Below are 25,534 nucleotides of genomic sequence, written 5' to 3' on the forward strand. Positions count from 1 at the left end.
TTGTTGTCTTAAGAGAGGCACAAATTATTTGCCAGAAATGTTTGCAATCAAAGGGAGCAATTGAAGGAAATCTTTACCAGTAAGAAAATTTTGCTGGGAAAATGGCTGACAAATCCCCAGGACCTGATCATCTACATCCCAGAATATTCAAAGAAATGGCACAGGAAATATTGGATGCTTTGTTGGTCATCTGCCAAATTTCTGTCGTCTCCCACAGATTGTAAGGTGGAAAATGTAACCTATTTGAAGACAAAGTGAGAGAAAAACAATTACAGACCACTTAACCTATCATAATTGTGGGGCAAATGCTAGATTCTGTTGTAACAGACATGATAACAGAACACTTGGAAAGCACAAGTTTGGACAAAGCAAGCATGGATTTATGGAAGACAAATCTCGCTCAATACATCTACTGAAGTTTTTTGAGGATGTGATGAGTAGAATAGATAAAGGAGAGCCAGTGGATTTGGTGTGTTTGGAGTTTCAGAAAGTCTTTGATAAGGTCCCCAAGAGAGGGTTAGTAGGTAACAAAGTACATGGGATGGGGCAATGGCATGAAATGAGAATGAGTTGATATTCAGGAAACTGTGTGTGGGAATAAACGGGTCTTTTTCCAAGTCACAGGCTTTAACCCCCTTGTTCACGATGTGTAGAAATCACCTAATGTGGGGACCAAATGCAACATTTGCTGCTGACATAAAATTTGGTGGCGTTTTGAGCTGTGAGCAGGAAGCAAGGAGGTATCAAGGGGATTTAGACAGGTTGAACGAGTGGATTAACAGATGGCAGATGCAATACGTTATTGTTAAATGTGAGCTTATACACTTTGGTGTGAAAAATAATAATCAAGAGTATTATTTAAATGATGTATCATGAAGAATGGATGTGTAAGGGGATCTGGAGGTCCTTGTATACCAGTAAATGAAAGTAAACAAACATAAAATTTGCTGGAGAAAGCCGCATCTGGCAGCATCTGTGGAGAGAAAAGTAAAGTTAATGTTTTGAGTCCAGTATTTATCTTCAACTTAGGAAAAAGGTATCTGAGAGATTGGTTTGACTGGGCTTGTATTCACTAAAGTTTAGGAAGATGTAAGGGGATCTGAATGCAACACACAAAATTCTAACAGCACTGGACAGACTCAATGCAGGGAGGACGTTTTTTTGTTTCTGGAGTCCAGAACTCAGGAACACAGTCTCAGGATATGAGGGAGACCATTTAGGACTGAGATGAGGGAATATTGTCTCACTCAGATAGTGGTGATCCTGTGGAATTTTGTACAAGTCATAATTTTAGATTTTAAAGATATCAAGCAGTATGAGAAGAACACAGGAATATTGCATTGTGATAGAGAATCGGTCATGATCGTATTGATTGGCAGAACAGGCCTCAAGAGACAAATGGCCTGCTGTTATACTCCTTGGTCCTGTATTCCTTTTTGACAGACGCCAAACATAGCGTGTTGTTGGGATGGACAGAAAGACTAGGAAAGTGGCTCAGTGATCCCTGTCTGCAGGGTTTGCTGGGATTATCATTTTAGCTTTGTCAGGACTCATTCCTCCACCACTTTCCTTCTCCAAATGCTTTCACTTGGTTGTAGGAGGTATAGAACGACTGGTTCACACCTATCGAAAAGTCTCTGACCTAGGTTAAAAGCCACAGCTTGCAGAAGTGGTGAGACTTTCTTAAGGCTTAAGATGTTTTTACTTCAGGTAAAAGGGCAACTTCTTACTTTCTGGAGATCCGAAGGATTCTGCCCAAACTTTGTCAGCTACAGTCTGTTCAGCTACTCAGGAGTTGTTGTCAAGCAGAAGGTCTTTGCCATCAACAACTGGCCACCACCCTCTCATTCCTGATGAAGAGCTTATGCACAAAACGTCAACTCTCCTGCTCCTCAGATGTTGCCTGACCTGCTGTATATTTCCAGTGCCACACTTGTGACTCCCACCACCCCACAGCTCTCTCACCACAATGAGTAAAAAAAAAATTCTTCTTTACAATCCTTAACTTTGTAAGCCATGATAATTGCTATAGTTTTTTAAACACTGACCGTTGCCAGTGTAGACTTTTAATGTAGTTCCTCAATCCAGCTCAGCCAAATTATGCCTTATGCTTTCATAATTTACCTTAGTCAAATTTAACACTTGTTTCAGATTGAACTTGCTCACTTTCAACAGTACTGCAAAAATTCAATCATACTGTGGTGTCTCATCCCCAAAAGTCTGTTACAGTAAAATTATTAATTAACCTTCATTATTCCATAGTACTGGACTCTAGTTTTGCTTGGGCTCCTTGATAGCAATCTCTGTTAAATGCTGCCTTAATGTTAACAATCATAGTTGATTGTATGTCACAGTTACTCTCCGCTCACCTCTGCGGTTCAGTCTTTTAACCATGTTTGGGCCAAGTCTGTAACAAGGTCAGGAACCAAGTGGCCCTGATAGAACCAACTTTTAAGATTAAAATGTTGCTTACATTTGTTTTCTAGGAGATGACACCATTAAAACCTGGGATATGAGGAATTTTCGGAATCCTTTGAATGTGGCATCGGGTCTGCCCAACATCTTTCCAATGTGAGTTTCTGCAGCACTGTATAAAAATATCTGACATTAATCAACACTGTTCCTTTCTTTACCACCAGAACTTTACAACGAATCGAGTACTTTTCAAGTGTTTGTCACTGTTGTAAAGAAGTAATGTAAAACTAACATGGAAATATAAGAACTAGTCATTGGGTAAATGCCATTATTACCATTTGTTGCCACTTCCATCAAGAAGTCTGCTTTCAAGGCCAGTTGTGTATCAGTAGCCACGCTGAAATATGTCATCTACTTGCTGTCTAGGTTGGCCCCCCTTGTTGCCTTCTACTTGTTCTCGAGGAGGGATATCTGAAGCTTTCAGCTCTGAGCAAATGGCCAAAATACTGACTCTTTGTTTCTGGATCTCATCTTTGAAGTTTCTTTCAAAGGCATGACCCACTCTCACTAGATACGGACGAGGAAGGACACCATTTTGTCCGGGACAACACATCCATCCTAGGACAAGCCAAACAGAGACATGCAGAGAATTTCTAGAACCATGGCATTCCAACCAGAACTCCATCAAGAAACACATGGATTTGGATCCCATCTATTCCCTCTGAGAAAGAGAACTGGAAGTGACATCACCAACCCAAGGAAATCTAAACTCACAAATAGAAAGCCCTTCACTGGAGGCTCACTAGTATGGTGATGTAATGTCTGAAAACGAACCTTGTAGCTCAGCAAGCAAACCTACATCCAGTGGCTAGAAAGTCTTGGGTTGTTTTCTCTGAAGTGGCAGAGGCTGAGGGGAGACCTTATAGAAGTGTATAAAATTATGAGTTGCATCGGTTGACGGTTAGTTTCATTTTAGCAAAGTTGAAATATCTAAAACTAGGGGACGTACAGTTAAGGTGAGAGGGGCAGGATTTTTACTCTGCAATGTGCTGCCAGGGGTGGTGGTGGAGGCAGATACGATAGGCGTGCTTAAGGGCTTTTAGATAAGCATGTGAATGTGGACCAAGGGCTGGCAGAAGGAATTAGTTTAATTTGGCGTCATGTTCAGCACAACATCATGGGCTGAAGGGCCTATTCCTGTGCTGTTCTGTTCTATGTTCTGTGACCTTCCCTGCACAAAGTCATGCTGCCTATTGTTAATAAGTGAATAAATCCTATCCCGAAGAGTCTTCTCAAATAAGTTCTCTACCACTGACTCACCAGTCTGGAATTTTCTGGATTATCCGTAGTATCCTCCTTATTCAAATGAACTTTGGCTACTCTCCAGTCCTCTGGGACCTCTTCTGTGACTCAAGAGGATACAAAGATTTCGTACACGGTCCCAGCAATTTCCTCACTTGCGTCGTTCAGCACTCTGGGATAGATCCTAACCCAGGCTGAGTGAGTGGCCAAAAACTTCACAGGTGGAATAAAATGTGGGAAAATGTCAAGTCATGTGTTTTGGCAGGAAGGATAGTGGCACTAAATGATGTTTAAATGGGGAAGACTGCAGAAAGCTACATCATAAAGAAATTTGGGAGGCCTTGCACTTGAGTCACAAAAAGCTAGCATCCAAGCTTAGTAGTAACCAGGGGTGACAAATGCAATGTTGGCCATGAATTGAATTTATTGTCACATGTACCGAGGCACAGTGAAAAACTTTGTCTTGCGAGCAATAGACGCAGATCACAGAGTTAAGTAGCATAGATAGTAAATAATAGGTAAATGTTGGCAAAAGCAAAAGAGAGTTATTAGTAATTTTTAAACACATGCTATTAGTTTAAAGAATGTAAAACGATTGTAGGAAACAGGAAACTTAGAAATGCACGTGAGAGCTCGCAAGGAGTCAAACATGTCCAGCGCCATCTTGCTTCATGGAAAGTTATTTCAAAGGAAATAAGGAGGTCTTATTAAGACAATACAAGGCACTAGTTAGACCACAATTGGAATGCCATGAACAGTTATATTCCCATTAAAGATATGCTAGCATTGGAGTCAGTCCAGAGTATTTTCACTAGCCTGATTCTCTGGTATGGAGGGATTTTCTCATGAGGTTAAGTAGGTTGGATCCAGAGTCTTCAGAATTTAGAAGACTGATATAAACAGCATTCTTTGAGGGCCCAACAGGGTAAATGTGGAAATATTGTTTCCCCTTGTGGAAATGTCAAGGACCAGAGTGTGTAATCACAAAATAAGGGGGCTGCCCATTTAAGACAGAGATGAGAATAAATTTCTTCCCTTTAAAATTCGCAAATCTGTGGAGTCATAGAATCCCTATTGTGTGGAAACAGACTCTTCGGCCCAACAAGGCCACATCGACCCTTCAGGTGCTCCAGGTGCAGGAAACTGGAGCACCTGAAGGAAACCCCACGCAGACACAGTGAGAATGTGCAAACTCCACACAGACAGTCACCCGGGGCTGGAATCAAACTTGGGTCCCTGGTGATGTGAGGCAGCAGTGCACATCACTGAGCCACCGTGCTGCCCAATTTTTAAAAAATATTTTTAAAATCTGGAATTGTTTAAAGGGTGAACCAGAAGGGCACCAATATCTTGGGAGGTAGGTTTGCTCGCACTCTTTGGTGGGGGGGGGGGGGGGGGGGGGGGGGTTAAACTAATTTGGCAGGGGGATGGCATCTGGACTTGTAGTCCAGCAAGTAGGTTAGCTGTTTTTCAGGATGTCCAAGAATGTAGGGAGGCTGTGGAGAAGGTAGCACTGACAGGGAATACTTGCGGACACAGAGATGGGTTCAAGTGTGTATACTTCAACGCAAGGAGTATCAGAAATAAGGTGGGTGAACTTAAGGCGTGGATTGGTACTTGGGACTACGATGTTGTGGCCATCACGGAAACGTGGATAGAAGAGGGAAAGGAATGGGTGTTGGAGGTTCCTGGTTACAGATGTTTCAGTAAGATTAGGGTGGGTGGTAAAAAAGGAGGGGGGGTGGCATTGCTAATTAGAAATGGTATAACGGCTGCAGAAAGGCAGTTCGAGGGGGATCTGCCTCTGGAGGTAGTATGGGCTGAAGTCAGAAATAGGAAAGGTGCAGTCACCTTGTTGGGTGTTTACTATAGACCCCCCAATAGCAGCAGAGATGTGGAGAAACAGATTGGGAAACAGATTTTGGAAAGGTGCAGAAGCCACAGGGTAGTAGTCATGGGTGATTTCAACTTCCCAAATATTGATTGGAAGCTCTTTAGATCAAGTAGATTGGATGGGGCGGTGTTTGTGCAGTGTGTCCAGGAAGCGCTTCTAACTCAGTATGTAGATTGTCCAACCAGAGGGGAGGCCATATTAGATTTGAACCGGGACAAGTAATGAACTGGGACAAGTGATGGGCTTGTTAGTGGGTGAGCACTTTGGTGATGGTGACCACAATTCTGTGACTTTCACCTTAGTTATGGAGAGAGATAGGTGCGTGCTACAGGGTAGGTTTTACAATTGGGGGGAAGGGTAAATATGATCCTGCAAGACAGGATCTGAGGAGCATAAGTTGGGGGCATAGGCTGTCAGGGAAGGATGTCATTGAAATGTGGAACTTTTTCAAGGGACAGATATGACGTGTCCTTGATATGTATGTACCTGTCAGGCAGGAAAGAGATGGTAGTGTGAGGAAACCTTGGTTGACGAGAGAAGTTGAATGTCTTGTAAAGAGGAAGAAGGAGGCTGACCTAAGGTTGAGGAAACCAGGTTCAAACAGAGCATTGAAGAGATGCAGGATAGCCAGAAGGGAGCTGAAGAAGGGGATTAGGAGAGCTAAGAGAGAGCATGAAAAATCTTTGGTGGGTAAGATCAAGGATCATGTGAGAAACATGAGAATGACGAGAACGAGGGTAGTTCCGATCAAGGACAGTAGTGGGAGACTGTGTATTGAGTCAGAAGAGATAGGGGAGGTCTTGAATGAGTACTTTTCTTCAGTATTTATAAATGAGAGGGACCGTATTGCTGAAGAGAAGAGTATGAAATGGACTGGTAAGCAAGAGGAGATACTTGTTAGGAAGGAAGATGTGTTGGACATTTTGAAAAACTTGAGGATAGACAAGTCCCCCAGGCCTGACGGGATATATCCTAGGATTATGTGGGAAGCAAGAGAGGAAATTGCAGAACCTTTGGGAATGATCTTTTCATGTTCACTGTCAATGGGGGTGGTGCCAGGGGACTGGAGAGTAGCGAATGTTGTGCCCCTGTTCAAAAAAGGGAATAGGGATAACCCCGGGAATTACAGGCCAGTTAGTCTTACTTCGGTGGTAGGCAAAGTAATGGAAAGGGTACTGAGGGATAGGATTTATGAGTATCTGGAAAGACACTGCTTGATTAGGGACAGCCAGCACGGATTTGTGAGGGGTAGGTCTTTCCTTCCAAGTCTTATTGAATTCTTTGAGGAGGTGACCAAGTATGTGGATGAGGGTAGAGCAGTGGATGTAGTGTACATGGATTTTAGTAAGGCATTTGATAAGGTTCCCCATGGTAGGCTTATGCGGAAAGTCAGGAGGCATGGGATAGTGGGAAGTTTGGCCAGTTGGATAGAGAACTGGCTAACCGGTCGAAGTCAGAGAGTGGTGATAGATGGTAAATATTCAGCCTGGAGCCCAGTTACAAGTGGAGTTCCGCAGGGATCAGTTCTGGGTCCTCTGCTGTTTGTAATTTTTATTAATGACTTGGAAGAGGGAGTCGAAGGGTGGGTCAGTAAGTTTGCAGACGATACGAAGATTGGTGGAGTTGTGGATAGTGAGGAGGGCTGTTGTCAGCTGCAAAAGGACTTAGATATGATTCAGAGCTGGGCTGAGGAGTGGCAGATAGAGTTCAACCCTGTCAAGTGTGAGGTTGTCCATTTTGGAAGGACAAATAAGAATGCGGAATACAGGGTTAACGGTAGGGTTCTTAGTAAGGTGGAGGAGCAGAGGGATCTTTGGGGTCTGTGTTCATAGCTCTTTGAAAGTTGCCACTCAGGTGGATAGAGCTTGTAAGAAGGCCTATGGTGTATTAGCGTTCATTAGCAGAGGGATTGAATTCAAAAGTCGTGAGGTGATGTTGCAGCTGTATAGGACCTTGGTAAGGCCACATTTGGGGTACTGTGTGCAGTTCTGGTCGCCTCATTTTAGGAAAGGTGTGGAAACTTTGGGGAGAGTGCGGAGGAGATTTACCAGGATGTTGCCTGGAATGGAGAATCGGTCGTACGAGGATAGGTTGAGAGTGCTAGGCCTTTTCTCATTGGAACGGCGAAGGATGAGGGGTGACTTGATAGAGGTTTATAAGATGATCAGGGGAATACATAGAGTAGACAGTCAGAGACTTTTTCCCCGGGTACAACAGAGTGTTACAAGGGGACATAAATTTAAGGTGAAGGGTGGAAGGTATGGGGGATGTCAGGGGTAGGTTCTTTACCCAGAGAGTGGTGGGGGCATGGAATGCGCTGCCTGTGGGAGTGGCAGAGTCAGAATCATTGGTGACCTTTAAGCGGCAATTGAATAGGTACATGGATGAGTGCTTAAGCTAGGACAAATGTTCGGCACAACATCGTGGGCCGAAGGGCATGTTCTGTGCTGTTATGTTATATGTTCCATGTGTTGAGAATGGCTCACTGAGTATATTGAAGAGTGATTGAGTATCCATAGACAGTATGTTTTTTAATTAGCAAGAGAATCAAGCATTCTGATGTAAAGGCAGGAATGTGGATGAGAACATTATCCGATCAGCTGTGATCTGATTAAAGGGCAGAGCAGACACAATGGGTTGAATGGTCTACTTCTGCTTCAGTGTCTAATCGTCTCCAAATTTCTCTAGACCTTTAAAACCCTCAAAGATTTTGTACTCCTCTCGTTCTGAGGAAGTCATATTGTACTCAAAACATGAACTCTGTTTTCAGTCACAGATGTTGCCAGAGCTGCTGAGTTTTCTCCAGCACTTTGATTTTATTTCACATTCTGGCATCTGCAGTAATCTTGCTTTTATCTGATTTAATTACTATACCATTGTGTTCACCTCTGTAAAGCTCTTGTCCTTCATTAAGGGCCATTCTCCATGGGAGACTGGTTAGCAAGGTTAGGATTTCACGGAATGCAGTGAGAACTAGCCATTTGGATACAGAACTGGCTCAAAGGTAGAAGACAGAGGGTGGTGGTGGGAGGTTGTTTTTCAGACTGGAGGTCTGTGACCAGTGGAGTGCCACAAGGATCGGTGCTGGGTCCTCCTCTTTTTGTCATTTACATAAATGATTTGGACGCGAGCATAAGAGGTACAGTTAGTAAGTTTGCAGATGACACCCAAATTGGAGGTGTAGTGGACAGTGAAGAGGGTTACCTCGGATTAGAACAGGATCTGGACCAGATGGGCCAATGGGCTGAGAAGTGGCAGATGGAGTTTAATTCTTTTAAATGTGAGGTGCTGCATTTTGGGGAAGCAAATCATAGCAGGACTTATACACTTAATGGTCTCACATTCCTTGTCGTCTTTGGTGATCTTGGTGCGAACCATCATTGTTCTTCCCTCAGGCTGATGTGTCCCATCTTCCTAAATGGTATCCCTGAACAGGCTGGGGCTGTTTTCCCTGGAGCGTCTGAGGCTGAGGGGTGACCTTATAGAGGCCTACAAAATTATGAGGGGCATGGATAGGATAAATAGATAAAGTCTTTTCCCTGGGTTCAGGAGTCCAGAACTAGAGGGCATGGGGTTAGGGTGAGAGGGGAAAGATATAAAAGAGACCGAAGGGTCAACGTTTTCATGCAGAGGGTGGTACGTTTATGAATAGGAAGGGTTTGGAGAGATATGGACCGAGTGCTGGCAGATGGGACTAGATTGGGTTGGGATATCTGGTCAGCATGGATGGGTTGGACCGAAGGGTCTGTTTCCGTGCTGTACATCTCTTTGACTCTATTAAGGTTCCCCTTAAAAGCCTAAGCTTTTAGCAATCTGCTCTCATCCTACCTTAGTTGTCACTTTATCAAATTTGCTTCATAATACTTTGTGAAATGATTTGTGACTTTTATGTCAAGGCTCAGTATGAATGCTTTATGTTTGCCTTGTCGACTTGGTGAGGAATGAGCCTTCCACAATGTTAATGTTCTCTCCTTCAGGACGGATTGCTGCTTCAGCCCGGATGATAAGCTGCTGGTAACTGGGACATCAGTGAAGAGAGGACAGGAGAACGGAAAGCTGCTGTTCTTTGATAGAGAGACATTTCAAAAATTGTATGAGATTGAGGTCACTGATGCAGTGAGTCAATTATTTAATAATTTATCTTTCATAGTTCCCAAAGGGAGCCGAGAGGACTTTGTGATATCTGAGCTTATCATGTTATTCCCTGCTTTCATCCTTGCTCTGCTGCACTCCCAGTCTGAGAGGTAAATGTCACAAATCTATTCAGAAAGCAGGGTCGCATGATGCTGGCAGCTGGAAGCTGGTGACCAAACATTTGTAACTGGGAAATTGCGATAATCCATTGATAAAGGAAGTATCCACAGGATAATTGTGTTGATTTTGGGAGGGGGGGGGGTTCGTGATCAGACATATCTAATATAGGCAGATGACGATTTATTGCTGGTAGCCTATGAGAAGCAGCAGTTTCGATGTGGAACATTAATTAATTAGGCAAAGAAAGGTCCTTTATGATCCTTGACAATGAGAATGCTTTCCCGATTCTGGAACCATTCTGTAGAATGGAGGATAAAATCAATCTAGATCTATGTTCCAGTGCTGTCACATTCCTTGTAGTCTTTGGTGATCTTGGTGCAAACCATCATTGTTCTTCCCTCAGGCTGATGTGTCCCATCTCCCTAAATGGTCTTGCCCCTCCCTTCTCTCCTGACCCTATTGACAGATCTTATTTTGGGGGCTGGACATCAATAGAGTTTTTTGAGAAGGTGACCAAGCATGTCGATGAGGGTAGAGCAGTTGACGTGGTGCACATGGACTTCATTAAAGCCTTTGATAAGGTTCCACATGCTAGGCTGTTAGAGAAAATGTGGAGGCATGGGATTAAGGGTGATTTAGCAGTTTGGATTAGAAACTGGCTTTCTGTAAGAAGGCAGCAAGTGGTAGTTGATGGAAAATATTCAGCCTGGAGTCCAGTTACTAGTGGTGTGCCACAAGGGTCTGTTTTGGGACCACTGCTGTTTGTCATTTTTATAAATGACTTAGACGTAGGCATAGGTGGTTGGGTTAGTAAGTTTGTGGATGACACTAAACGGTGGACAGTGTGGAAGAATGTTGCAGGGAGACCTGGATAAACTGCAGAATTGGGCTGAGAGGTGGCAATTGGACTGCAATGCAGCCAAATGTGAGATGATTCACTTTGGGAAGAATAACAGGAAGGCAGAATACTGGGTCAATAGAAAGGTTCTTGGTAGTGTGGATGTGCAGAGGGATCTTGGAGTCCATGTGCATAGATCCCTAAAAGTTACCACCCAGGTTGATAGTGCTGTTAAGAAGGCATATGGTGTGTTAGGTTTTAGTGGTAGAGGGATTGAGTTTCGGAGCCGTAATGTCATGCTGCATCCATACAAAATGGTCGTGTGGCCTTACTTGAAATATTGTGTACTGTTCTGGTCTCCCCATTACAGGAAGGATGTGGAAGCATCGGAAAAGGTGCATAGGAGATTTACAAGATGTTGTCTGGTCTGGAGGGAAGCTTGTATGAGGAAAAGCTGAGGGACTTGGGTCTGTAAGGCTAAGAGGCAATTTAATAGAGACATAGAAGATGGTCAGAGGATTAGATAAGGTGGACAGTGAGAGTCTTTTTCCTAGGATGATGACGTCGGCTTGTACGAGGGGGCATAGCTGCAAATTGAGGGGTGATATGTTTAAGACAAATGTCAGAGGCAGGTTCTTTATGCAGAGAGTGGTAAGGGCATGGAATACCCTGTCTGCCAATGTAGTTAACTCAGCCACATTAGGGCCATTTAAACAATCCTTGGATAAACATGTGGATGATGTTGGGAGAGTTTGGGGGATGGCCTTAGATGAGTTCACAGGTCGGCGCAACGTCAAGGACTGAAAGGCCTGCTCTGCACTGTATTGTCCTACATTCTATGCTATGACAGTCACCAGCTACTCAGGAGTCAGATGAGCATTGACCACTTGCCCATCTCCATTTGAAGGTTGTTTTCATTCCTTCTAAGAGACAAAAACCTGCAGAAGCTGGATTCCAAGATAGACAAACAGGAGGCTGGAAGAACACAGCATCAGGAGGCGGAGACGTCAGTGTTTCAGGTGTAACTCTTCTTCAGGACTACATCAGTACAACATCTTACATCCAGGCTGAGCTGGAGTAGTTCAACTTCACCCACACGTCTTCCCCGCCCTCAAATTCACTGAGTCCAACTTGGACACCTCTGTCCCCTTTCTTGACTTCCACATTTCAAAATCCGGCAATGGTCTACAGACGGACATTTACTTTAAGCCCACAGACATTCACAACCACCTCCTCCCACCCAGTATCCTGCAAGAACTCCAGCCCGTTCTACCAGTTCCTCCACCTCTACCGCATTTGTTCGGGGGAGGAGACATTCCACTCCCAAGCATCCTAGGTATCCACCTATTTTGAATAATGCGCTTTCGCCCTCTCTGTCTTCCAGACAGCCCTCCACCACACTGCCTCCATTCCCCGTTCCACTGCTCTAACCCTCTCAAATGCAATAAGGGCTGTATCTCCCTTGTCCTCACCTACCACCTTACCCGTTTCTGCCAGTCCTGAAGAAGGGTTACACCCGAAACATTGACTTCTCCACCTCCTGATGATGCCTGGCTTGCTGCGTTCTTCCAGCCTCCTGCTTGTCTACCTTCATTCCTTCTAAGACCAAAATCATCATATTTTCGTGACATTGATAATAGTGCATGATTCAAAACCTTGATGATTCTCATAACTTCTCTGTTTTCAAGAAGAGGTCAGTTTATGTTTGCAGGTTAGTCACAAATGTGGCAGTTAGTTGAAGTCTTGTGTTACACAGGGAATACCAAATATGAAAGCTCATTTAACACAGATGTAAGTAAACCTTAATTCTCAACAATTGGAAAATCATGAATCAAAATGGTTTTAAGTAATAAATCAGAGGAGGGCAACATTCAGTCCGTCAAGCCTGCCCTGCTGTTCATTAAGGGGGTGCTTGATCTTGCATTCAACTTAACATTTCAATGTGTTTTCATGTGCTTTGATTTCTGAAGACATTAAAAAAAGCTGTTCATCCCAGCCTGTAACACATCCAATAATGGGGACGCCATAAGCCTTTTGGGCAGAGAATTCCAAATATTTGCAATCCTTCAAATGAAGAAATCTCTCCTCATCTCAGCCCTAGATGATCTGCTCTTTATCCTGAGGCTCTTTCCCCTGTGTTTTAGATTCCCTGACCGGCGAAAACAAGCTCTGTGTTTACTGTCAAGCTCCTTCAGATTCTTATATGTGGCATGCCTGAGATCGTGTCTCATTTTGCTAAACTTGAGAGATTACAAACCCAATTTGCTCAGGCTCTCCTCCAACAAGAACCTCCTGATTCCAAGATCTGATTTTGTGAACTTTCATTGCACCACTTCCAACATTCATACTTCCTTCCATAAACGTCTTCTTCCTCTTGACAAGAGATTCAACTTCTTTAGTAAACCACCGTTCCTGCACTCGACCACTTTCTCCCTGCCTGACAGTTACATACTTATCAAGGATATGCAGTAGCTGTTCCTTGAATAAATTCCACATTTCAATTGTGCCCATCCCCTGCAGTTTCCTTCCCCATCCTATGCATCCTACATCTTGTCTAATCACATATAATTTCCTTTCCCCCAGCAATAACTCTTGCCCTGTGATATATACCTAACACTTTCCATCGCTCATAAGTGAGGCACTTTCAATTTGTGAATAGTTGTGCTGGGTTTTCAGTTATCTACAATCTACTTTGAAAACTTGGAGCAATGTACAGAGTTATGTATCTCGTTTTGCTGATTTACAAAGCAAGATACAAAAATGGGGATGACACAAACATGCTACACAGAGATATAACAAGTTGAGCAGACAAGATGGCAAATGGGCTATACCACAGGGAAGTATGAAGTGATTGAAATTTGTCATAAGAATAGAAAACAGATTTTGCTTTTCAAATGAACAGAAATCCCAAGATGTTCACTTGTATGAGGACTGCAGAAAGCTAGTATGCAGGTACAGCAAACAATTGGGAAGGCAAATGGCATGCTAGTCTTTATCACAGGGGGTTTGGAGAGCTAGGAATAAAGTCTTTTCAAAATTGCCAAGAGCACACCTGGAGCACTGTATGTCGCTTTGGTTTCTACGTTTATGGAAGGAAGTACAAACGTTGGAGGTGGTACAGTGAAAGTTCACAAAATCAGATCTTGGAATCAGGAGGTTCTTGTTGGAGGAGAGCCTGAGCAAATTGGGTTTGTAATCTCTCAAGTTTAGCAAAATGAGACACGATCTCAGACATGCCACATATAAGAATCTGAAGGAGCTTGACAGAGTAAACACAGAGCTTGTGAGGATAAGACGTGAAGGCTCAGTTAGGGTACTTGAGAGTTATACGTTAGCCAGGAAAGACCTAAAGAGAAAGCTAAGAAGAGCCAGGAGGAGTCATGAGAAGTTGTTGGCCGATAGGATCAAGGAATATCCTAAAGCTTCCTCTATATGCATCAGGAATAAAAGAATGACTAGAGAAAGATTAGGGCCAATCAAGGATAATATGGGGAACTTGTATTTGGAGTCCGAGGAGAAAGGTGAAGCACTAAATGAATATTTTTCATTGGTATTCACACTGGAAAAAGACAATGTTGTCAAGGAGAATACTGAAAAACAGGCTACTAGTTTAAATGGCATTGAGGTTCACAAGGAAGAGGTGTTAGCAATTCTGGAAAGTGTGAAAATAGATAAGTCCCCTGGGCCAGATGGGATTTATCTTTAGATTCTCTGGGAAGCCAGGGAGGAGATTGCAGAGCCATACATTGTGATCTTTATGTTGTCATTGTCTACTGGAATAGTGCCAGAAGACTGGACAATAGCAAATGTTGTCCCTTTGCTCAAGAAGGGGAGTAGAGACAACCCTGGTAATTATAGACCAAGCCTTACTTCAGTTGTGGGTCAAGTGTTGGAAAAGCTTCTAAGAGAGAGGAATAAGTTGATTAGGAATAGTCAACACAGTTTTGTGAAGGGTTGATCATGCTTCATAAACCTTATTGAGTTATTTAAGATGGTGACCAAACAGGTGGATGAGGCTAAAGCAGTTGATGTGGTGTATATGAATTTCAGTAAGGTGTTTGATAAGGTTCCCCATGGTAGGTCTTTGCAGAAAATACAGGGGCATGGGATTGAGGTTGATTTAACGGTTTGGATCAGAAATTGGCTAGCTGAAAGAAGATAGAGGGTGGTGGTTGATGGTAAATATTCACCCTGGAGTTCAGTTACTAGTGGTGTACTGCAAGGATCTGTTTTGGGGCCACTGCTGTTGTTCATTTTTATAAATGACCTGGATGTGGGCATAGGAGGATGGGTTAGTGAATTTGTGGATGACATTAAGGTCGGTGGAGTCGTGGATAGTGCCGAAGAACGTTGTGTATTACAGAGAGAGACATAGATAAGCTGCAGAGCTGAGCTGAGAGGTGGCGAATGGAGTTTAATGCGGAAAAGTGTGAGGTGATTCATTTTGGAAGGAGCAAAAGGAATACAGAGAACTGGGTGAATGGTAAGATTCTTGGCAGTGTAGATGAGCAGAAAGATCTCGGTGTCTAGGTACATAGATCCCTGAAAGTTGCCACCCAGGTTGATAGGGTTGTTAAGAAGGCATACAGTGTGTTAGCTTTTATGGGTAGAGGGATTGAGTTTTGGAGCCACGAAGTCATGCTGCAGCTGTACAAAACTCTGGTGCGGCCGCATTTGGAGTATTGCATACAGTTCTGGCCACCGTATTCTAGGAAGGATGTGGAAGCTTTGGAAAGGATGCAAAGGAGATTTAGTAGGATGTTGCCTGGTATGGAGGGAAGGTCTTATGAGGAAAGGCTGAGGGACTTGAGGCTGTTTTCGTGAGAGAAGAAGGTTGAGAGGTAACTTATTTGAGACATATAAGATAATCAGAGGGTTAGACAGGGTGGACAGGGAGAGCCTTTTTCCTCAGATGGTGATGGCTAGCATGAGGGGACACAGCTTTAAATTGAGGGGTGATAGATTTGGACAGATGTCAGTGGTAGTTTCTTCACTCAGAGAGTAATAGTGGCATTGAATACCCTGCCTACAACAGTAGTAGACTCGCCAACTTTGAGGCACTTAAATGGTCATTGGATAAACATATGGATGATAATGAAATAGTGTAGGTGAAATGGGCTACAGATTGGTTCCACAGGTCGGCGCAACATTGAGGGCTGAATGGCCTGTACTGAGCTATAATGTTCTATGTTCTTATGACTGCAGTCTCATTTTTGTCCATTAATCAATCCTTCATTTATGCGAGCATAAAACACCTAACTTGATGAGTATTTAATTGACTTTTGGACATTCAGGTATCCTGTACACACTGATGCCCTTGAAGGCCAACATGTCTTTCCTCATTTACGGGGCCCAAAACTGTTTATAAAATTCCAAATGCTGTCAGACTAAAGCCTTATACATCCTCAGCAGTACTTCTCTGCTCTTGTATTCCAGCTCTTTTGAAATGATAACATCGTATTTGCCTTCCAAGTTACCAACTGAACCTGCACGTTAACTTGAAGAGAATCCTGAACTAGGGTCAGACTTTCAAAGCTCTTCCCCAATTGAAAAATAGTCTGCATCTCTGTTATTTCTACAAAAGTTCATAATCTTATACTTCCTCACATTACATGCCATATATTTGCCCACTTCCTCAACACTACTCCCTCTACCTATTTCTGTGTCATCCACAAACATAGCAACAATGCCCCCAGTTCCTTCATCCAGAACATTAATGTATAACATAAATAGTTGTGGTCCCACACTAACCCCACTTGTCACCAGTTGCCATTCCTTAAAAAGATTCCTTTATCCCCACGCTCTGCCTCTGCAAGTCAGCCAATCCTGTATGCATGCCCCAACACCATGGATTGTTGCCTTATTTTGCAATTTCCTGTGTGACAAAGGCCTTCTGGAAATCCAAATAGATTTTGTCCACTGGATCTCCTTTGTCTAACTTATTTTTTACCTTCTTAAAGATTTCCAACAGATTTGTCAGGCATGACCTTCCATTGACGAAGCTGTGCTGACTCAGCCCTAGTTAAATATTCACTTCCAAGTACTCCCTAATCTCTTCTTTAAGAATGAACTCTGACATATTACCAATGACCGAGGTCAGGCTAACTAACGTATAATTTCCTGTTTCCTGCCTCCCTTCCTTCTTTAACAGGGGTGTTACACTACCAATTTTCCAATTCTCTTGCACCCTCCCTGACTCCAGTGATTCCTGAAAGATCATCATCAATGCCTTCTCAGCTTGGATAGTCAGAAACTTTTTCCCAGGTTTGAAGTTTCAGTTACAAGGGTTACAGGTTCAAGATGAGGGGGGGAAAGTTTAAGGAAGATGCATAAGGAAAGTTTTTCCAGCAGAGAATGTTAGGAGCCTGGAGAGAACTGCCAGAAGAGGCGCTGGAAGTAGGCACGCTGGCGACATTTAAGAGGTATCTGGATATTTACACGAATAGAGAGGGATAGAGGGATATGAACCGAATAAGGGCAAAAGGTTTATTTTTTTACTTTAGCTAGGGCATGATGATCAGCACAGACTTGGAGGGCTGAAGGGTCTGTACTTGTGCTGTACTTCTCTTTTGTTCCTGTTCTTGCTATTTCTTTCAGAACCTGGGGAGTAGTCAAAGAACAAAGAACATTACAGCACTGGAACAGGCCCTTCAGCCCTCCAAGACTGCGCTGATACAAATTCTCGATCTAAATCTGCCACCTATTTTCTGAGCATCTGTATCCCACTGCTCCCTGTCCATTCATGGATCTGTCTAGATACATCTTAATTGACGCTATTGTGGCTGCCTCTACCATCTCCGCTGGCAACATCTCCCAGGCACCCACCACCCTCTGCGTAAAGAACCTTCTACGTATATCTCCTATAAACTTTTCCCCCCTCCTACTTTGAATTCATGACCCCTAGTAATTGGGTCCTCTGCTCTGGAAAAAAGCTTCTTGCTATAGAACATAGAACAGTACAGCACAGAACAGGCCCTTCAGCCCATGATGTTGTGCCAACCACTGATCCTCATGTATGCACCCTCACATTTCTGTGACCAGATGTATGTCGAGGAGTCTCTTAAATGTCCCCAATGACCCTGCCTCCACAACTGCTGGCAACGCATTCCATGCTCTCACAACTCTGTGTAAAGAACACACCTCTGACATCCCCTCTATACCTTCCTCCAACCAGCTTAAAACTATGACCCCTCGTGTTAGTCATTTCTGGCCTGGGAAATAGTCTCTGGCTATCGACTCTATCTATGCCTCTCATTATCTTGTATGCCTCAATTAGGTCCCCTCTTCTCCTCCTCTTCTCCAATGAAAAAAGTCCGAGCTCAGTCAACCTCTCCTCATAAGATCAGCCCTCCAGTTCAGGCAGCATCCTGGTAAACCACCTCTGAACCCTCTCCAAAGCTATCTAACCTGTCTACATCTCTCATGATTTTGTAGTCCTCAATCAGGTCCAAAGTCGACCTTCTCCTTTCCAATGAAAATAATCCTAATCTACTCAACCCTTCTTCGAAGCTAGCACCTTCCATACCAGGCAACATCCTGGTGAACATCCTCTGCATCCTCTCCAAAGCATCCACATCCTTTTGGTAATGTGGTGACCAGAACTGTATTCCAAATGTGGGCGAACCAAAGTTTTATACAACTGTAACATGACCTGCTACCTCTTAAACTCAATACCCTGTCCGATGAAGGAAAGCATGCGGTATGCAGCCTTGACCACTCTACTGACCTGCGTTGCCACCTTCAGGGAACAATAGACCTGATCTCTCTGTACATCAATTTTCCATTTACTGTATGGTTCGCTTTTGAATTGCATCTTCAAAAGTCCTTCTGGTCCAGGTAATTTATCCACTTTCATACCTTTCAGTTTCTCTCGCGCCTCCCCTAAATAAATCAGCTGGGGAACGGTGACATGGAAAATGAATTTGTAGAATGCATCAGGGATTTTTTTTTTAGAGCAGTCCATTTCAGAGCCCACCCAAGAATAGGTAGTTTGGGTGTAGTAGTGTGTAATGATGGAGGGTTAATAAGACTAAGCCAGGACCCAATGACCTGCATCCAAGAGTTTTAAAGGAATTGGCTGCAGTGATAATGGAGACAGAGACAATGGATAAATGTCTCCATTTCAAAATGTCCCGAAACTACTTGGGTTCCAGGAGATGGATTTGAAAACTACAAATGAGGCCCCTGTTCAGGAAGGGTGCGAGACAATGCAGAATGCTGTAGGCTAATTAACCTAAGATCAATCATTGGGAAATTGCGAAAATACATTGTTACAGAGGAAATAGCAGAACATTTCGAAAAGCTTTACACAATCTCATCATGTTTGACAAACTTGAGTTCTTGACATAAAAAGCAGACATGATAAAAGGAACTAATCGAGGTAGCGTAATTAAATTTTCAGAAGACATTTGATAACGTCACATAAAGTTTTATTACACAAAATAGGAGCTCACAGTATTGGAGATGATGGAATAGCATGGATTGACACACATTCTAAACTTAAGCAGAATTGCAACTTAATACATATGGAGAATAGAAATTAGATTCTCGCTTTAGGTAAACAATTATGAACTGTATACAATGCAGTACAGCTTAGTTGCAGGCCCTTCGGCTGACCAAGTCTGCGACGATACCAAAACCTTATTTAGGTCCACCACTTATTGCCCATTTGTAACGATACACCTTAAATGTTGCTAAAGTGCCTGTGGTAGGTAAGTTAGTTGAGAAGATTTTGAGGGATATAGATATACATACATTTGGAAAGGCAGGGTTTGGTTAGGAGCATTCAGCATGCCTTTGCGCATGGGAAATCATGCCTCAAATTTGGAGTTCTTTGATGAAGTGACCAGGAAGGTTGACATACTCTATTTGGATTTCAGTAAGGCTGTTGATAAGGCTCCACATGATAGGCTGCTCTGGAAGGTTAGATTGCATGGAATCCAGGGAGAGCTAGCAAATTGGAACACAGTTGACTTAATGGTAGGAAGCAGAAGGTATCAGTCAAAGGCTGTTTGTTGGGCTGGCGGCCTGTGATTAGTGGAGTGCTTACGGGTCGGTGCTCAGCCCATTGCTTTTTGTTATCTATATCAATGATTTGGATGAGAATATACAAGGCATAATTGGTAAATTTGCAATAAATAGGCAGCATTGTGGACAGTGGGGAAGGTTATCAGAAATTGCAGCAAGATCCTGATCAGCTGGCGAAGTGGGTTGAGAAATGGCAAATGGAGTTTAACATCGATAGGCATGTGGTGTTGCATTTTGGAAAGTCGAATCAAGGTAGAAGTTTCATGGTGAATGGTTGGGCCTTAAGGTAATGTAGTGGAACAGAGGGACCTTGGAGTTCAGGTGCACTGTTCTCCACAGGTAGACAGGACAATGAGGAAGGCTTTTGGCAGGACATTGAGGATAGAAGTTGGGGAATTATGTTGCAGTATTGTGTTCAGTTTTGGTCACCTTGCGAGAGGAAGGATGTTGTTAAAATAGAAAGAATGCAGAAGAAATTTACAAAGATATTTCCAGAACTCAAGGGACTGAGTTTTGGGAGAAGTTGCACAAGCTAGGATGTTTTTTTTTCTTTTGAGCACAGGAGACTGAGGGGGGAATCTTACAGAAGTATATAAGATCATGAGAGGCATGGATACGGTAAATGCATGCAGTATTTTTCCCAGGGTTGGGGGATCAAGGACTGGAGGGCAAAATTTAAGGTTAGAGGGGAAAGAATAAAACGAACTCTAAAGTAGAACGAACAGAGTTGTTGTCTCTGGTTTGTTACCCGTGCCACGTGATAGAGAGTCGAGGAATAGGGAGAGAGAAGAGTTAAATGCGTGGCTACAGGGATGGTGCAGGAGGGAGGGATTTCGGTATTTGGATAACTGGGGTTCTTTCTGGGGAAGGTGGGACCTCTATAGACAGGATGGTCTGCACCTGAACCTGAGGGGCACCAGTATCCTTGGGGGGAGGTTTGCTAGTGCTCTTGGGGGGGGTTTAAACTAACTCTGCAGGGGCATGGGAACCCAGACTGTAACTTTAGGGTGCAGGACCTGGAGTGTAGGGAGGGTAGGAATATGGTATCAATCTTAAAGGATCGTGCCTGTAAACAGAAGAGTGGCTTGAAGTGTGTATACTTTAATGCCAGAAGTATACGAAATAAGGTAGGTGAACTCGCAGCGTGGGTTGGTACCTGGGACTTCGATGTTGTGGCTATTACGGAGACATGGCTAGATCAGGGACAGGATTGGCTGTTGCAGGTTCCAGGGTTTAAATGTTTTAGTAGGGTCAGAGGTGGGGGTAAAAGAGGGGGGGGTGTGGCTTTGCTTGTCAAAGATAGTATTACAGCGGTGGAAAGGAAGATGGATGAAGATTTGCCATCTGAGGTAGTTTGGGTTGAGGTTAGGAATAGGAGAGGTGAGGTCACCCTGTTAGGAGTCTTTTACAGGCCTCCTAATAGTCCTAGAATCGTTGAAGAAAGGATTGCGAAGATGATTCAGGAGAAGAGTGACAGTAATAGGGTGATTGTTATGGGAGACTTTAACTTTCCTGATATTGATTGGGAAAGCTATAGCTCAAGTTCGTTAGATGGGTCAGTGTTTGTGCAATGTGTGCAGGAGAGTTTCCTGACACAATATGTAGATAAGCCAACAAGAGGTGAGGCCATACTGGATTTGGTTCTGGGTAACGAACCAGGCCAGGTATTAGAACTAGAGGTAGGTGAGCACTTTGGGGACAGTGACCACAATTCGGTGATTTTTAGTCTCGTGATGGGGAGGGATAAGTGTGTACTACAGGGCAAGAGTTATAGCTGGGGGCAGGGAAATTATGATGCGTTGAGGCATGACTTAGGATGTGTGGATTGGAAAAGTAGATTCCAAGGCAAGAGCGTAATTGATATGTGGAACTTGTTCAAGGAGCAACTATTGAGTGTCCTTGATAAGTACGTACCTATCAGGCAGGGAGGAAAGGGTCGTGTGAAGGAGCCGTGGTTTAATAAGGAGTTGGAATCCCTTGTTAAATGGAAGAGGGCGGCCTTTGTAAAGATGAGGCGTGAAGGTTCAATAGGGGCGATTGAGAGTTATAAGGTAGCCCGGAAGGACCTGAAGAGAGAGCTAAGAGCAGCAAGGAGGGGACATGAAAGGTCCTTAGTTGGTAGAATTAGGGAAAACCCTAAGGCTTTCTATAGGTATGTTAGGAATAAAAGAATGACTAGGGAAGGAATAGGTCCAATCAAGGATAGTAATGGGAAGTTGCGTGTGGAGGCTGAAGAGATTGGGGAGGCGCTGAATGAATACTTTTCGTCAGTATTCACTCAGGAACAGGACATTGTTGTCGATATGAATACTGAGGCACGAATAAGTAGAATGGATGGCTTTGAGATATGTAGAGAAGAGGTGTTGGAAATTCTGGCAAGGGTGAAAATAGATAAGTCCCCTGGGCCTGATTGCATTTATCCTAGGATTCTCTGGGAAGCAAGGGAGGAGATTGCAGAGCCATTGGCCTTGATTTTTGTGTCCTCTTTGTCTACAGGAGTAGTGCCAGAGGACTGGAGGCTAGCAAACGTGGTTCCCTTGTTCAAGAAGGGGAGTAGGGATAATCCTAGTAACTATAGGCCAGTGAGTCTCACTTCTGTTGTGGGCAAAGTCTTAGAGAGAATTATAAGGGATAGGATTTATGCACATCTGGATAAGAATGATGTGATCAAGGATAGTCAGCATGGTTTTGTGAAGGGCAGGTCGTGCCTCACAAACCTTATTGAATTCTTTGAGAAGGTGACGAAGGAGGTAGATGAGGGGAAAGCGGTAGATGTAGTATATATGGATTTTAGTAAGGCGTTTGATAAGGTCCCCCATGGTAGGCTACTGCAGAAAATACAGAGATATGGCATTGAGGGTGAGTTGGAGGTTTGGATTAGGAATTGGCTCTCTGGAAGAAGACAGAGGGTAGTAGTTGATGGCAAAGATTCATCTTGGAGTGCCGTCACTAGTGGTGTTCCGCAAGGATCTGTTTTGGGACCATTGCTGTTTGTCATTTTTATAAATGACCTGGAGGAAGGGTTAGAAGGTTGGGTGAGCAAGTTTGCGGATGATACGAAAGTCGGAGGAGTTGTAGACAGTGAGGAAGGATATGGCAGGTTACAGCGGGATATAGAGAAGCTGCAGAGCTGGGCAGAAAGGTGGCAAATGGAGTTCAATGTAGCTAAGTGTGAAGTGATTCACTTTGGTAAGAGTAATAAAAAGATGGATTACTGGGCTAATGGTAGACTACTTGGTAGTGTGGAAGAGCAGAGGGATCTTGGTGTCCATGTACACAGATCTCTGAAAGTTGCCTCCCAGGTAAATAGTGCAGTGAAGAAGGCATATGGCGTACTGGCTTTTATTGGTAGAGGAATTGAGTTCCGGAGTCCTGAGGTCATGCTGCAGTTGTATAAGACTTTGGTGCGGCCGCTTCTGGAATATTGTGTGCAGCTTTGGTCGCCATACTATAGGAAGGATGTGGAGGCACTGGAACGGGTGCAGAGGAAGTTTACCAGGATGTTGCCTGGTATGGTAGGAAGATCCTATGAGGAAAGGCTGAGGCACTTGGGGTTGTTTTCTTTGGAGAAAAGAAGGTTTAGGGGTGATTTGATAGAGGTGTACAAGATGATTAGGGGGTTAGATAGGGTTGACAGTGAGAACCTTTTTCCGCGTATGGAGTCAGCTATTACAAGGGGGCATAGCTTTAAATTAAGGGGGGGTAGATATAGGACTGATGTTAGGGGTAGGTTCTTCACTCAGCGAGTCGTAAGATCATGGAATGCCCTGCCAGTAGCAGTAGTGGACTCTCCCTCTTTATGGGTATTTAAGCGGCATTGGATAGGTATATGGAGGATAGTGGGTTAGTGTAGGTTAGGTGGGCTTTGATCGGCGCAACATCGAGGGCCGAAGGGCCTGTACTGCGCTGTATTGTTCTATGTTCTATGTTCTAAAAGGGAACCTAAGAGGCAACCTTCTTACACAGAGGGTGGTACGCATGTGGAATGAGTTGCCAGTGGAAGTGGTTGAGGTGGGTACATTAACAACATTTAAAAGGCATTTGGACAAATACATGGATAGGAAAGGTTGAGAAGAATATAGGCCAAGTGCAGGGAAATGGGGTTACCGTTGATGAACATTTGGTCAGCATAGACGAGTTTGGGCCAAAGCGCATGTCTCTGTGCTGTAGGACTATGAATCTGTGACCACCTCCACTGGTCGTGCATTCTAGTCATCCACCACCCTCTGTGAAAGATTTTCCCCACTTTTCTCTCCCAAAATGTTGCCCCTCACCTTAAACTTATGCCCTCTTGAATTGACATTTCCACTTTGGGGAAAAGCCTCTGACTGTCCATCCTACCTGTACCTGTCAGTATTTTGTAGACTTCTGTCAGGTTGCCCTTCAGCCTCTGTCTTTCCAGTGTAAACAATCCAAGTTTATCCAATCTCTCCTCATAACTAAAATCAGAGTAGACTTCACCTGATGAAGGAGCAGCTCTCCAAAACCTTGTGATTCCAAATAAACCTGTTGGTCTATAACCTGGTGTTGTGTGACTTCTGATTTTGTCCACTCCAGTCCAACACCAGCATGTCCACATCATGAAATCCTTCAAACCAAGAAATATCCTGGTAACCCTTCTGTGCACCCTCTTCAATGCATCCACACACTTTTGGTATTGTGGCAATCAGAGCTGCCCACAATATTCCAAATATGGCCTAGCTAAAGTTTTATACTTGGAATATTGTGTGAAGCTCTGGTCGCAACACGACCAGAAGGGTGTGGATATTTCCTGGTTTGGAGGGTTTCATGATGTGAATGTGCTGGTATTGGACTGGAGTGGACAAAGTCAGAAGTCACACAACACTATGAAGTCTTCTCTGATTTTAGTTTGAGGAGAGGTGAAGAAGGCATATGGCGTACTGGCTTTTATTGGTAGAGGAATTGAGTTCCGGAGTCCTGAGGTCATGTTACAGTTGTATAAGACTCTGGTGCGGCCGCATCTAGAGTATTGTGTGCAGTTTTGGTCGCCATACTATATAGGAAGGATGTGGAGGCACTGGAACGGGTGCAGAGGAGGTTTACCAGGATGTTGCCTGGTATGGTAGGAAGATTGTATGAGGAAAGGCTGAGGCACTTGGGGCTGTTTTCATTGGAGAAAAGAAGGTTTAGGGGTGACTTGATAGAGGTGTACAAGATGATTAGGGGTTTAGATAGGGTTGACCATGAGAACCTTTTTCCACGTATGGAGTCAGCTATTACGAGGGGACATAGCTTTAAATTAAGGGGTGGTAGGTATAGGACAGATGTTAGGGGTAGATTCTTTACTCAGCGAGTCATGAGTTCATTCACTAACGAGAGGTTACGCATGCAAGATGAGAGGTGAAAAGTTTAAGAGGGATACATGCAGAAAATACTTTACACAGAGGGTGGTAGATGCCTGGAATGCTTTGCCAGCAGAGGTGGTAGAGGCAGGCACAGTAGATTCATTTACGGTGCATCTGGACAGATGTATGAGTAGGTGGGGAACAGAGGGAAACAGATGCTTAGGAATTGGAAGTTGAGACAGTGGATTTGGATCAGCTCAGGCTTGGAGGGCCGAAAGGCCTGTTCCTGGGCCCTGGTGAGACCACATCTGGAGTACTGTGTGCAGTTCTAGTCTCCAAATTTGAGGAAAGACATTCTGGCTATTGAGGGAGTGCAGCGTAGGTTCACAAGGTCAATTCCTTACGCTGAAAGACTGGAGCAACTGGGCTTGTATACCCTTGAGTTTAGAAGACTGAGAGGGGATCTGATTGAGACATATAAGATTATTAAAGGATTGG

At 43.8% G+C, this 25,534-nt stretch overlaps 1 protein-coding gene across 2 annotated transcripts in view; it reads left to right on the plus strand.

Annotated features, from left to right (window-relative positions):
• The window catches only part of LOC140493839 (WD repeat-containing protein 70), a 194,298-nt gene that overhangs the window by 124,091 nt on the left and 44,673 nt on the right, over window positions 1-25,534 (plus strand). For both annotated transcript variants that reach the window (XM_072592797.1, XM_072592806.1), the window contains exons 12-13: window positions 2,487-2,571; window positions 9,589-9,727. In XM_072592797.1, coding sequence (XP_072448898.1) covers window positions 2,487-2,571; window positions 9,589-9,727 — 224 coding nt within the window. The remainder of the gene's footprint in view (window positions 1-2,486; window positions 2,572-9,588; window positions 9,728-25,534) is intronic.

This window comes from Chiloscyllium punctatum, chromosome 2 (assembly GCF_047496795.1).
Source record: "Chiloscyllium punctatum isolate Juve2018m chromosome 2, sChiPun1.3, whole genome shotgun sequence".
NCBI classification, from domain to species: Eukaryota; Metazoa; Chordata; class Chondrichthyes; order Orectolobiformes; family Hemiscylliidae; genus Chiloscyllium; species Chiloscyllium punctatum.